The sequence below is a fragment of the Melospiza georgiana genome, chromosome 1 (assembly GCF_028018845.1).
Source record: "Melospiza georgiana isolate bMelGeo1 chromosome 1, bMelGeo1.pri, whole genome shotgun sequence".
Taxonomy (NCBI): domain Eukaryota; kingdom Metazoa; phylum Chordata; class Aves; order Passeriformes; family Passerellidae; genus Melospiza; species Melospiza georgiana.
In genome coordinates this window covers 130,880,924-130,895,109 of record NC_080430.1, presented here as the reverse complement: position 1 = coordinate 130,895,109, position 14,186 = coordinate 130,880,924, and the positions used below count along the sequence as shown (strand labels likewise).

General features: G+C 45.7%; 1 protein-coding gene across 1 annotated transcript in view; it reads left to right on the top strand.

The window, feature by feature from the left end:
* Positions 1-8,284: 8,284 nt before the first annotated feature.
* The window catches only part of GRHL2 (grainyhead like transcription factor 2), a 53,771-nt gene continuing 47,869 nt past the window's right edge, over positions 8,285-14,186 (top strand). Inside the window, exons 1-2 of the mRNA XM_058031592.1 lie at positions 8,285-8,352; positions 13,500-13,689. Of these exons, the coding sequence (XP_057887575.1) occupies positions 8,285-8,352; positions 13,500-13,689 (258 nt within the window). The remainder of the gene's footprint in view (positions 8,353-13,499; positions 13,690-14,186) is intronic.

Sequence of the window (14,186 nt, the reverse complement as noted above, 5' to 3'; positions counted from 1 at the left end):
TCACCCATCATCAACATCCCCGGTTCAGGTATCAGCTCTTAGATCTACACAGTGGGTGTCATCACCTGGCACCACCTCATCCTGCTGCCGTGAGATGCCTTCTGCAGAAAGACATTCACCAACGTCAAACTCGGCTGGTCCCAACCGTAGTAAGATCGGGAAAAAAAGGTCAAAAAATCCCCAAACCCAAGAAAAAAAAAAATCAATCTTCCAAACTGTCCTGCGAAGGGCGACACCTTCCTGGGCATTATTCGACGGCAGCCGCACGCCAGCGATGCCGGGCATTTCGGGCGCGGAACACCCGACAGGTGAGGCGGGCGGACCGCGGCAGGGGCCGCCTCAGCGCCACGGGCACCCTCGGCCCTGCGCCGCTCCTCGCCTCCTCAGCGCGGCCGCCCGGGCCCCTCCGTCCGCGGCGGGGCAGGAGGCGTCGTTGGACGGTGGAGCTGCCCGCGGCCCGAGCGGCGGCTCCCCTTTTCTTTTTTTTCCTTCCCTTTTCCTTTCCGTTCCCTTCCCGCCGGCGGCGGCCCCGCGGTGCCTCCCGGCGCGGGCGCGCGCTGCGTTCGTTACCTGGCGCTCGGTGGCGGCTCCTTCCTCACCTGTGCGCGCCTCTGCCAATGGCAGCGCACCTGGCGGCCGCGCCGCCCAATCAGCGCGCGGCTCGTCCCTCTCCCCGCTCCTTTAGTGAAAGAATCCAGCGCCGCTCGGGAAAGTTACCTGTGCGCGCCCGGCCCGGCCGCTCTCCCGTGCCGAGCCCCGCCGGCGCCCCAGCCCCGCCGCTCCCCACATGCCAGGGGGAGGGGGCTCTACCTGTCCTGCCTCGGCGGCTGGCTGCGGAGCCGGGAGAGGGGGGGAAGGAAAGCAGAATTACCAGTAGCTCTGGTTCTGCCGTCTCGGGCGTTCACACGCACACCTTCACCTGCACAGACCTGAAAGTCCAGTTCCGCCAGGCAGACGGAGGCACCGGGAAAAGGGGAGAGAGTTCATTGGATCAAACATGTCACAAGAGACGGACAAGTAAGTGATCGCAGGCACGCCGCTGCGCCCGCTGCGCGGGCCGGCCCGCCGGGCTGGCCGTGCTCCCCTTCGCCGGTGGCGGACGCGGACCCGCCGGGACGGCGCTTCTGCCTCTTCTCCCTCCTGCAGCGACGCCGGAGCGGGCGCACAGACACTCCGGAGAGCCCGAGGACGAGGCTGCGGCTCGCGGCCCCGCACCTCGCTCTCCGCCTGACCGTGGGGCTGCGCGATTATTTGTTTAACTCCCCTTTTAGTTCAGGGTGTTTTTTTTTTTGTTTTGTTTTGTTTTGTTTATTTGTTTGTGTTGTTTTGTTTTATCTCCCCTCGCCTCGAGGGTCGCTTTTCGTGACAGAGAGCTCCTCGCCCTGGAAGAGCGGAGCGGCCTCCGCCCGCCGAAGGCCTCGGACGTAAAGAGGTTCTTGGCTTTTGTGTTGGCGCAACAAAGGGCTTTTATCCCCAGAGGGCCGGGGACGGCCATCTTCCTCCCCTCGGCCGGGGCCGGCGGGGCAGGGGGCCCGGGCGGCGGGAGGAAGGCCCTGCCTCGGCCCAGGTGCTCCCCGGCCGCTCCATGCGGCGCCTTCTACCTCGCCGTCCTGACCTTGTTTTCCCGGCGGGACGCCCGGGCGGGCCCGCGGCTGCCCGGAGACCGTCGGGGTTAAAAAGTAACTTTCCCAGTAGCGGGGCTGAAGGAGAAGGATGAAGAAAAGAGGGAAGCCTCCCGCTCCTGGCGGCCCCGGGCCCGCCGCAGCTCCTCTCCCGCCCGGCCTGGCGGTAGCGAGGCCGGGACAGAGCGGCGGTGCGGGGGTACTCCCGTTGTCTCCCGGGGGCGCCGGCCGTGGTGCTGTGTCCCCCCCGGGGCCCGCAGGACCGCGGTGGGCTCGGTGTCCCCGGGACGGGGAGCGCCGTCGGTGGGCGCGGAGGCCGCGGCGTGCGCCGCTCCCGCCACCGCGGCTCCGGCAGGGCCCGGTGCCGAGCGGCCCAGGCCGGGGCTGGGTTACCGACCCCCGGTTAATAACTCGCCCAGGTCATGGCGCGCTCCCGCCATGGCGGCGGGTGGCTCGGCGTGGCGCCCAGAGGCGCCGTGAGGCAGCCAGGCGGGAAGGCCATTTTCCCTGCTCGGGTGATTAGTGCTTCTGCAGGAGGCGGCTGGCGAGAGCTACGGGGTAAGGAAGATGGAGGGCGGGAGGTGGCTGTGTTGTTTCACTGCTGCCCTGGTGCGGGTAGGAGTGCCCCAAACACGGGTGTGATCTCGGCTACGCTTGGTGTTGCTCAGGTGCTGGCCCTGGTTGGGCTGCCCAGAGCCTTTGTGCCAGAGGAGGTGGGGAGGAGGAGCCTGAGGTTGGAGAGAGGCTTGGTGACAACCTGCCTGTCAAAGAGTGAAAGAAGGAGATTACCCGGCGAAAGAAAACAGCAGGGCTGGGTGCCCCGACAGGGAAGAGACAGGATAGGACGGTTCAGAGGGGAAAGAGTAAACAAAAATATTAGGCCTGGCCTTTTCAAACATCAGCTGACAGTGGGATTGTATGAAGGTAGCTACTGACATGAAATTGAACCGATTTGGGTAGGAGCTGAGAGTGGCATTTAGGAGTTCATTTGAGTTGGGATTGGAACTAATGCTTTAGGTGGCCAGATTAGCGCAGTAAATGATTAAAGTGCGAGGAAGGGAATAACGACAGAGCCCCGAGGGGTGCGGGTGACTGAAAGAGCAGCTAAATGAGCAGTCGTTCAGTTGAGAGGGGAACCAAATTACCTGTGGAAGAGCTGATAAGCAGTGATAGAGGGCATCCCAAAGCAATGGGCAGTTCTAGAACGGCGTGAAGGTGAATGGGGCCTGTAAGTTACTTCCTGGCTAAGTCTAGCTGCCAGTAGTTCCAGCAGCCAGAAACTAGGCTGCGGCAGATCAAGGGCAATTAATGGGAGTGGGAGGGGAATATGGAAAGGTGGGGGGGTCAGAAGAGCAACTTCGCTCTACAGTCGGCTTTGAATCAGAAAAACAGTGGAGAAAAACCTAGCTCATGTAAGAAACTAGGGCTGAAGTGGCTTCCCACTGGGTCTAGGATGCTACTGAGATACTGGAGTATCCTTCCTTACCAACAGCAACAGTATGGCAAAGGTGTAAACTACTGAGGCTGGAGATTAATGCCCTTCATCCCCTGCTCTGTGTAGTGCTGCTGCTGTTACCACTGTGAGGAACTTAAGAGCAGTGCAGAGCACGCAACCTCAAGTAACAGCACTTGCTCCATTGCAGGTATGCCTGTGATCTGTTTCTGGCTAAGGTGTTTAGAGAATTTACAGGTGATAGGTAAGGGTTTGAAAAGGAAATGAAGAGTGAAGAAATCCCCTGTGCTCTCTATGGACAAGTGTAACATGAGAAGACAAATACATTTGTTTCCAGAAGAGATAACCAGATGGAATGAGATAATAGACTGGTGTGAGGAGTTTGCATGGGAGGGTTTTCAGTGGTGTTTTTTTTTTTTCTTTTATTTTTTCTTTTAGGTTCTAATTATATCCTATTAGAACCTAATCCAGAGAGTACATTATTCTCCTCCACATGGCCTCTCTTTTACTTAAAACTAGATCTTCCCTACAGGCAAGACTGGAGAGCGGAGCTCATTATTTTGAAGCTGGTGTAGAGGACTAAGCAGGGGTGGGGACATAAAAGGTGTGGAAAAATACATTCTGTGGGACTCACCTTGCTGGAGAGGTGATAGACCCTTCTGTACTATGCAGAGCTGCCTGCAGTGTCTGTCTTGGGAGTGAGCAGTGGGGACAGCTTCTGTAGTGCTTTAAGGGAGGGAGGTGGACAGGTGAAAATGCTAAAGAGCCAGGTGTTTGATTCTAATGCTAATTGAGGAGCTTCGAAGGGGAGATTATCCTTGAGATAGGTGTACTATCTCCCTGTCTTTCCCTTTAGTCTTTCTGCCTAAAGTGGGTCTTGTCTGCTTGTTTCCACAAACTCTGGGGTCAGGAGAGATAAGGCATGATTGCGCATGCGTTTTTTTAGAGGTAATACCGACTGAAGCAGGCTGTGGCCACTTGTTCCTACCTCTGTTCCAACCTTTCAGCTGTGTCAGTAGAGCTGTTGTGCAGCTAGAGAACTGGCTCAGAGTTGATGTTGTTTTTGACATCCATTTTTCATTGGTCTAGGTTCATATGCAGCAGGGCTGCAAGCAAATAGCAGCTGTTAAGAAAATAACTGTTCAAACTATAATCTCTGCAGAAAGAAATGTGTCCCCCTCCTGCTCTGAGTGTTTTCTAGGTCTGTACTGCTGCTTCTGTTATTATCCAGTTTCCAGATCCTTTGAGGGGGAGGCTGAGGGACGCAGGGTGGGAAGGTGGGAGCATCCCTTTTGCAAGGTGAAAAGATTATTCTTGGGTAAACTTCTGCATTTATAGGCTAAAGTTGTCCTTTAGTAGTATACAAAAATGTGATAAACACAAAACTCCAGAGTCGCTGCTCTAGTGCATTAGTGGAGCAAATCAGTGAGCTTGCTGCTTGTGAAACTTGACTGGGTTTTAGAAATTGACAGCGCTTCTGTGAACGAGGAGCAGCAATTGCACAACCATTTGGGATCTGTCTTGTAAATGGCACCGTTGTGTCCCTGCTGCTCCCGGAGCCGTGTGCAGGCCCCGGTGGGCTGGGACAGCAGTTGCAGGAAGGGCAGGCTGGTGGCAGGCCCCGGCACGCTGGCTGCCCCGGCTCTCTCTGCCGGCTGGCCAGCTGCCTGCCTGCCCCCTGCCAGCCTCCCGACAGCGCGGGCTGTGCAGAGCCACTCGGGGAGCTGCGGCATGCTCACACTGCCCACATAAAGGAGGCTTTGGGGCAGCCTGGCTCTGCAGCAGAGCGTGTGCTTGTAGGTAAATAACTGAGTGGAGAGGAACCCGTAGGTGGGAATGGGTTCAGACCTGTTCCCATGTGTCATGTGTCAGTGGAGGCACGTTCACATCCAGCTTGCTGCTTGGTAGTATCTGTGGCAGAAGTTGATATTGGGCTCTTCACAGGGTAATTTTGATTTACTGTTTTCTCCTCAGTATGTACATTTACTGCCTTCATAATATTTAACTTAAGCCTCTAGTGCTGTAACAGAAAGGGGGTTTGTCATTTTGTCATTTACAATGTGATTCTGTGTTTTGTTCTTAATTTTTTCTTTGAGGGTCAAACACGTTTTCCATCAGCAGATATTAAGTAGCAATTAGGTGACAAATCAATTATTTTTTTCCCCCCTCAGCCGATTGTCTGTATGGGTCATCCAGTGAGATTAGTTTTCCAAAGTGTTCTCATCTGGGAATGAATGCAGAAACAGGAAATGGATGTGTTTGGTTCTTGCGCTGTTTGAATGCCAGACATACTGTCACAGATGTTCCCTAGAAAACCATTTCTGGGTAAGGAAGGTGAAAAATCAGCGTGCAGAACCTCATAGAGCTTGCAACCATAAGCTTAGGTAAGAGGAGTAAGAGTATCAAATGGTTAGGACTTGCTGTTTGCACTACTGTCTCTCTGGCGCTGGAGTCTGAGACCAGGCTGAAGATCAAAGCCGAGGAGGAGGGAGGGGATTTTCCCAGGTCGCTTTAAGTTGATTGTAATGGTCACATAACCTCTTCCCTGTGGAAGAGGTCAGCTGGGACATCATTGTCCCTGTTTTGGCTGGGACATCTGAAGGGGAAGTGATATTACACCAGTTGACATTTGTTGCCAAACATTTAATGACTATTAATCCAGTGCAGTGGTTACCTTAAGTATTTTTTTATTAGGAAGCAGCAAATTAAACTGCTGTTCTTTGTATATACACAAAATAGCACTTTCAAATGCTGATCTAGGAATTAATCCTGGGGTGTATCTTCATTAGCTTTTTGATCAATGATTAGGACAGTACTACCTCGTTAAAAGAAGTAATTACTTCAGACGTCTTAGTATACAGGGGTACTGTTCTTTTCTTCTACAGTGCTGACATAATAAAAAAGACAGTAGTTGCTTACACAATATTTAACCAAGGAAACCATATTAAATACATCTGAACTGTGAAGTCAAATATTGCAATGTATCTATAGCTTGAGAGTGTCTCAAACATCAAAGATTACATATGTAGAATTCTTTTATATATATATTTATCTATTTATAGCTATGTACTTTTATATACAGATTTGTTAATGTTCCTTATTTGGGGAGGCAATGGTATATTCCTTAATAATGTATGTAAGTAGTTCTATAAAGCATATTTTTGGGTTTCTATGCTTTTAAAAAATGTTTGTGGGAAATCTTGACTCCCAGCTTTACTTGTTCAAGTCATGTTTTCCTTCTAGCTATGTGAAAGGTTTAATATCCTGAAGAAAAAGCAATCAGTGCTACCAGTGAAGAAACTATTCCATTTCCATTAACTCTGTGGAAGCAGTGAATGAACACGGACCACGGGGCCAAGGGTCAGGTTAAATTGTAGGAGGTCTGGGCAGCCTTGTCATGACCTGTTTTTAATTTTACAGCCTGCTTCTGGCTGCTTCAAGTCAGCTAAAACAACCTCAGGTGCTGTGCACACAAAGTACTCTTCTTAGGAAAACAGCATGGCCTGCCACAAAGCTACTGAATAATTGCTAATTCTGATCAACTCTGTCAGCTCCTGCAGAAATGCTGTGAGCTTCAGGTTTTCCTCATTTTGATTTTTTTACAAATGTCCTGAAACCTGTCATTTTTTTGAGAATCTTAGTCATGATTAAAAAAAAATAAAAGCAACAGCCTTAGTACACAAGTAACACAAGATTATCTGGTGGAAATAATATTTTATTACAAGTGAAACAAAAAAAAGCCTCTGAAATCATAGATATAAAAAGTCTGTCCAGGGGTAAGTAATTGCCTCCTTGAACTAGATTGTATGTATTTAATCCTTGTGTCAGATTTCTTTTTCATACTTCCTCTTTGACATAGTTAATAATAATTTTTTGTCAATGTTAATGAATCACCTATTTGTTCTAATCTCTTGATCACTACTGCATGCTCAAGTTATTTTGGTTCAGAGTAAAAACAAATAAAACTTCTAGGCATCTAATTGTTAAACTAGTCTGTTTTGCCATTCATTGTTGCTGTTCTTAATATATTATTTTACTTCCTCTCAGACCGTTTAGTAATGGTAATTTCTTTTAATCATTTCACGTGTATAATCTTGTTCAGATTCATCTTGTGCTCAAAAAGTATAATTGTCCCAAAATTGCAGGAGTCCCAAACTTGCATTCATTAGAAGGCAAAATTACTCAGCCTCTTTAATGGGAATTTTTTCCTTGGTATGGACTTGTGGGCCAGAGGGCATCTTACCTTTTTGTTTCCCGGTGGTCTAAATGATTTGGTGTTTTGGTTTTTTCTTTTTCCTTCACTCTCAGTTCATTTTTGTATTTATATAGTCACTGGATTAGGTTAAGTACATTTTTGAGACCCGTTGTGCTGGGAATGATATGATTGTCAGCTATGAAAGACATAATGCTGAGAAACATGGGCCATAATTTTCCTGTTCATTAAATATTTATGCTCCTTTGTAGTTTTAATAGAACCCTGATATCTAATTGAAACAACAGTATTATTGGAGACTATTTAATTCTACCTTTGGCAATAAATCCTGATGAGTCTCAAGTTTTTTTTGGTTTTTTTTTTTTGTTTTTTTTTTTTTTGTTTTTTTAATCAAATAAATCAAAACTTGCAGTGAGCCACACAAGTTGTGGGGTGGGGTTTTTTTGGTGGTATTTTGTTTGGTTGGTTTTTAAATTTTGTTTTGTTTTTGTTTTTTTGCTTTTGTTTTGTTTTTAACTTGATGTCAAGTAGGCAGAGTAGTTTTCTGAAGGTAGTAAACTTGGGCCAAAACAAACAGTAGAATCTTTGAAACAAATGGTTTAAAGTGCTAGGACTAGCTTTGATTTATACTTCAGGCAGAAGTTTATGATCTGGAATCTGAAGTTTAACTTACGCAGCTTCTGTGGGATCTGTCCTGCATTTTAAATAGTCATAGTACTTCATTTTGTGCCTGTGAATTCATATGTATGTGCATTAGTTTTAAGACAAATTGCATGAACATCTGTTTTAGATCTGTTTTATAGTTGTCTTACAGCTGAACTAAGATTTGTGTAAATGTAAAATAAACTTACAGAGGGTTTGAGAACTACTGAAATATTTGTGCGTGATCATACTCTGACCTTGTGTCAAAACTGGAGTGGGAACTTCTGCTCTATTTTCTGGTTCTTGGATGTGTCTGGAGCATGCTCCTGTACCTTTTGTCACACCAAATGAAACATGGGTGCTCTCTACAAGTTCACCATTTCTTTGACTTTGCACTGGAGGAAAGACCAGAATGCCCTGTGGTGTGTGATGCATGTCTGTGTACAACAGAAGTGGTCCCTTTGCTAGAATCTTGTTTTAGAATTTGTTTCTCCCAGCATTTGCAGATTGCAGACAGTTGCCCTGGCCACCTTCTTATCACGGAACTAACAAGGAGCTTATGATAAATATCCTATGACCTTGATGTGCTGGGCTGGGAACAAGGATGATGAGAGTCTGTCTTGCCTTTTCCAGTTATTTGACTAGTGCTAAAATTTCTGGATGTTTTATAACACCTGTATGGACCAAAGCCTTGTATCCCTTCTCCTGAAGGAACAGTTTGCAGATAATGTGTGCAGAAGTGCCTGGTGCTCTTTTGTCTCACCTGTGTGAGAATGGGCAGGCCAGGCCTGGGCTGAAACCTGGGAATTGGAACCTCTCCCGTTCTCCTGCCTCACACACATTGCTTGTGTGTTCCCATCCAGCACCTAGCCTCTGCAGGGAGGGGAAAGGCTTCCTGCATTGTCACAGGGTGAAGCAGTCTGCAGGTATATTCATGGAGCATCTTGATTGTAACTTTGTTTTTTTAAGAACAAATGCAATGTCAGGAAAAAAAAAAAAGAAACGAAAAAAACAAACAAAACAACACCCCACAGTTAAAAATGGAAATGCCTGGGCTGGGTGCCCACCTTGGCAGTTTAAACAATCTGCTTTGGATTTCAGGGTTGAATTTCCTGAGCAAGGCAAAAGATGTGGGGCAGGTAGGAAGAGGCTTTCTTTCCCACTAGTTCCAACTGGATCAGGATGTAATGCCGAGCATATGATGCAGCAGGGTGCAGAGGGACTTGATGCAGCATGGCTGCCTCAGTCTGCTTTATGTTCAGTGGCAGATACAGCTGAGAAGTTGAGGGCTGCTTGAGCTTTGCAAGTTCAAAAGAAAGCTCTTGAGCATCAAAACTGGATTTGGGGGACTGGCAGGCAGGACACCTTGTTTCTGAATAAAAAGGAGGCTCTGGTCCCCAAGCCTTTTACGACTGTTCATGAGTGTGTTAATGGGCAGTTCTGATTCATTGTGAGCTAATTCGCAAATTGCATCAAGTTGGGTGAGAATTTGCCTGTAGTAGGATTTTGTAGCCTCAAGGACTGGCTCTTCATTATCTTTAATCCAAGGAAGAGCTTGAAAGGCTGGCCTTTTCCATTTAGCATTATTGATGCTAAGTACAATGTACTTCTGCAATTTACATTGCAGTAACTGAAATGAAACAAAGTTTTGGATATCTTTGTATTTATATGCTACACTTGTATAGATTTTATGAAATTCTATAGTCTTAATTGTAAAAAAGTTTAAAAAAATCACTGTAACTGCTGTTAATCTGGAAAATTTTTGTATGTCTTGTGAAAACACACAAATCACTTTGAATGGCATGAACAGGAAAATCTCTACTAAGCAGTGGAGAGAAAAAAATATTTTGTAAAATAAAGGCCGTCTGAAATTTTAGTTTTGACATAAATGCTCCCGTGTCTGAGCAATCTGGCTCCTAGCTAGACCATTGCCCAGAAAATAACTTTTCATTCTTGCGCACTTACTACTGTTTGACATAATACAATGGAAACATTTTGCATTCATGAGGAGCTCAAGCGGTAGCTTGAAAGGAAACATTTACTTTTTAGATACAAAATATCCTAATTCTTCATCTCTTTCTCCACGATAAAATGAGGATGCGCTTTCAGGTTGTACCAGTGTGTCCCGCCCAGTTCTGGTTAGCACGGATCCTGACTCCCAGATAGAGGGGTGGTGGGCTGGCCCGGTGGGGAATGGGCACAGCAGGCGTTGCTCTTGTTCTCTGCTCTTTTGCAGGTTTTTAGGTGTGCCTGGGGCTACAGCAGGCATTTGAAGGTGTTGTTGGTCAGGTTGAGTGGGAGTCTTGCAATCTTGGCCTATCTTTTTTCCTTAAGTGTCTAGTTCTTGGTGCATGTGTTCACTAATGGATTTTCAGCTTTTGATAAGATTCAACGATCTATGGATCTACTAATTGCAGGCTCCAAGTTAGGCTTTTCTATCCTCTGGGATGGTCAGGGCAGCTCTACAGTGGGATTGCTGTTACTTGTAGGTGTCACCCTTTGTCTTCCACACGGTCCAGGTACCACCAGAGTCACTTTCCTCCCAAGCAGCTGCCAGCTGTCATCAGTTGCGCAGCTGGAACAACTGGGGCTGCCCTGGCATGGAAGTGTGACTGACAAGACCAGGGGGCCTCACTTAGGATGCTGGGTTTTCTTGGTGTATATTAAAATACAGTGCATTTATCTCCTCTGGTTATGGTGGACTTTGCTACATCTCTGTCGCATTTAGCTGAAATCGTCCAAGGAGTTTCAGCAGTTGTGCAAAAAGGAATGTGTGTGCATGCACAAGTCTCATTTCTTCAGAGAAACTCTCCCTCTCATCCAAACGGCCTCATTTAATAGAGAAGTGGGCCCAATTGTTTTGGCTGACTACTTTGGCTATAATCTTTGAAATGATTGACTATGTTAAGTCATGATAATTAGCTCTGACCATTAACCTCCTGCAGAGCTGATTACAAGGATAGGGGTGATGAGGAAGTTTTTTATTTTTCTTAGTGCTATTGTTTCAGTCTGTTTGCAGAGTAAACACAATGAGTGTGGCAGTTGATTATGCTGGAGACCATCTCTCAAAGCAGAGGAGGAGACAGATACTTTGCTTTCAAATGTGAAAACCTGAGTTTTAGAAAAAAACGTGCTCTGAAGAGATGTTGGGAAGGCTCTAGGTCTATGCACTTGTGCCTTTCCAGCCATCCCAACTGCTTACTTACTGAGTTGCTGTTTCTAGAGCACTTATCCCCTTTGCTTTGGCTTCTCCCCAAGACAATCAGATATGCACCTCTGAGAGACTGCACTCTGGTCATTGCTTTGAGATCATCTTGGCTAAGTTAGAGCAACAGAGATTGACTCCTCCCCTCCAGCATTTTTACAGACAAGCACAGCCCAAGTCATAAAAGGTGTGTTTTTAAAGGGATCGTGCTGTCTGACTGTAGTGCTCATAAATCAGTTATGACTGTTGCCCACTGTGAGTTCTCTGAGAACAAAAGGCAGTTATTGATTTTAAGGGAAGATTGCTACAGGAGGAAGGGTGAGCAGGATTTTGTGCATTGCAATGGGCAGCTGCCCACGCGGTGAAGCAGCCCAGATTTAGCTGAAGGGGAGCTTTGTTGAGGAAAGGAGAATCCTTGCTTGGAATAATTGCATCTGAGCCAGGGAGAATTGACTACTCCAGAGTGGAAACAGGCCCTCAGCTACCTTTGGCACAAACAGCAGGGCTGTTGCAAATCTGATTTGAGTTGCTAACAATAAGGTATTGAAAAGACAGGCAGACCTAGCAGTTGCCTCTGTATTTCCTTAGACTCCTAGTTTACGCTCAGCTACACTTGCTGAAGCAAACCTGTAACAACATAAATGTATATGTGAAAACAAGACAAAAATCTTCAGCAAAAGGCCAGGCAGAAGTGTTGTCAATAACAAAAAACCAACCAAACAAAAAGGTAGTTTTCAAAAATCCAGTTACTTTATATGAAAGGAAAATAGAACCAGTACTGTAATTGGCTGTATTTTCTGATATGAAGGTATGAAATGCTCTCTTCCCCCCCAGAGCTCATAAAATTGTGCTCTATGTACCAGATGGATTATTTTGTTTTTCATTAAATAAAGAAACTTGTAAACAGTGCTCTGTACCATAGAGATTATAATCTCCACCATCCCCCTCTTCTTCCTTAAGCACTGGAGCACGCACTTTGCAGGTTGGATTTGCACCACAGCGGAGTTCTGGTGCTACCCCAAGGTGCTGGTCACTGCAGCTTGGGGCCAGGCAAGGCATGCTCCCAGCATCTGAGAGCATTTACTGTGTGGGTTCACTTGTGCTTTTATCAAATCCTATTTCGGAAAACAAATAAAAGTCTTGTTTGCACAGTTTAAATGCCGCTCTCTGTGCAACAGCAGCAGTTGGTTGGGTTAGATCTGTGAAGCTGGCACTGGTGCAGGTAAGGCAGAACAGAAAGAGGAGGCTGACTACTAAACCGGCTTTTATGTGGAAGATGGCAAAAAGTGTTTTATGAAGGTCACCAGGAATAACTACTAGTTTTACCAGTTTGTATATTTAGTTACAATACCATCTCTGCAACTTTCGCACTTGTAAGGTGTAATGTGTTAAAAGTTTTGTTGTCATAATTCTAAGTTGAGCCACAATCCTTGACAGTGCTCTTGTAACACCCATGGAGCAGCACACTCCTCACTCCACTATTTCCATACCTAATCTGTTTGCCTACTATCTTATGCAACTTTTTTTTAAATGCGGTTATTTTATCAATAAGTTTATTGAACAGTTTGCAAAAGGAGGTGCTATTATCTTCATTTGTATTTCCATTATACTGGAAATTTCAGCCATAGCTGTGGTGCAGTAGCTTCTCATGCAGTATACACGGGCACTGGTCAGTTTGTACCACTTTCAGGCTGGAGGAAACTGCTTTGGCTGCAAATGCCACTCACTAATGGTCTGGTTACCATGGGTTTGTAATTAGATGTGGTGAGTGATAAAGTGTGTATTGAGACCAAATATGTTTACTTCTGTTCCATCCACTGGACCTATTGCTCATGTCCTGGTACAAAAAACTTCTCTGAAATTACTGACAAGTTGCATTCTAAAAGCAGAGAGTACCTTAATTTTAAGGTGTACCCACTTAATAAATCCTGAACTATACTCTGTTTAGGTGAACCCTAGATTAGTATTAGATGCTTTTTCTTGTTTTTCATTCATGTCTTATGTCAGTTAAATGTCGTGGTTTTTCCCTAATCAAGTGTACACATAGCAAGAGTACTGGGGCAGAATGTTCTTATATTGTTGCTTCATTTTTTCCAAATAGTTTTAAAATATTTTTGTAACTCTAATTGTATATTAGCAAAAATAAATTTGAATTATTATCACAAGATCTGCATGCAATTGAATTTTTTTTTAAGTACTGAAGATAGCTAATACTGATAAATATTTATGTCACCAAGTGTAATACAGAGACGCTTGCTTGATGTAATCATATAACTTTAATAGAGCTATTTGATGTTCTTTACCATGCCTTGTGAATAAAGTAATCCCTTCTGGATCACAATTTTATTCTTCCTGTCTATGCAGTAACAAGCGACTTGTGGCCTTAGTGCCAAATGACACTTCATTCAACACCAGACGAGCCTACACCAGTGAAGATGAAGCCTGGAAGTCGTATTTGGAGAATCCCCTAACAGCAGCTACCAAGGCTATGATGAGCATAAATGGTGATGAGGACAGTGCTGCTGCTCTTGGCCTATTGTATGACTATTATAAAGTAGGTAATTCTGTCATTATCCCTCCCTGCTGCACTAGCAGGGACCACTCTAAGAGGCAACAAAAGAACCAGTTTTCAAAGACAAAAGTCACTGCATCTTCTTTTCTCTCTAATGTTCCCATCATGCACCCATTATTTTATAGGAAGCCTGTCTGGAACTGTTTTGATGTATTTAATTCTGGAGATAAAAAAATCTCAGAATTCCCATATTAAATTTTATACCATGTTTTTATTTTTTGAGCATAGTGTTCTTCCTTTGTGAGGACATTGGATGATACTTGAAATACTTAAGTGTAAAAGGGGAGGCCTTGTCCATCTGTACATTTGTCTGCTTTTCTGGTTCATTCCACACATGTTTTAGTTTGCTCTTTAACTGGGGTATCTCTCATCTGACAATTTCCCATGTTATTTTTGTTTGTATAATGATTGCAGTAGGCTGTATACAAACACACAGTGAGGGCTAGCCCTTGCACTGGCAGTTTGCAGGACAGAAATGA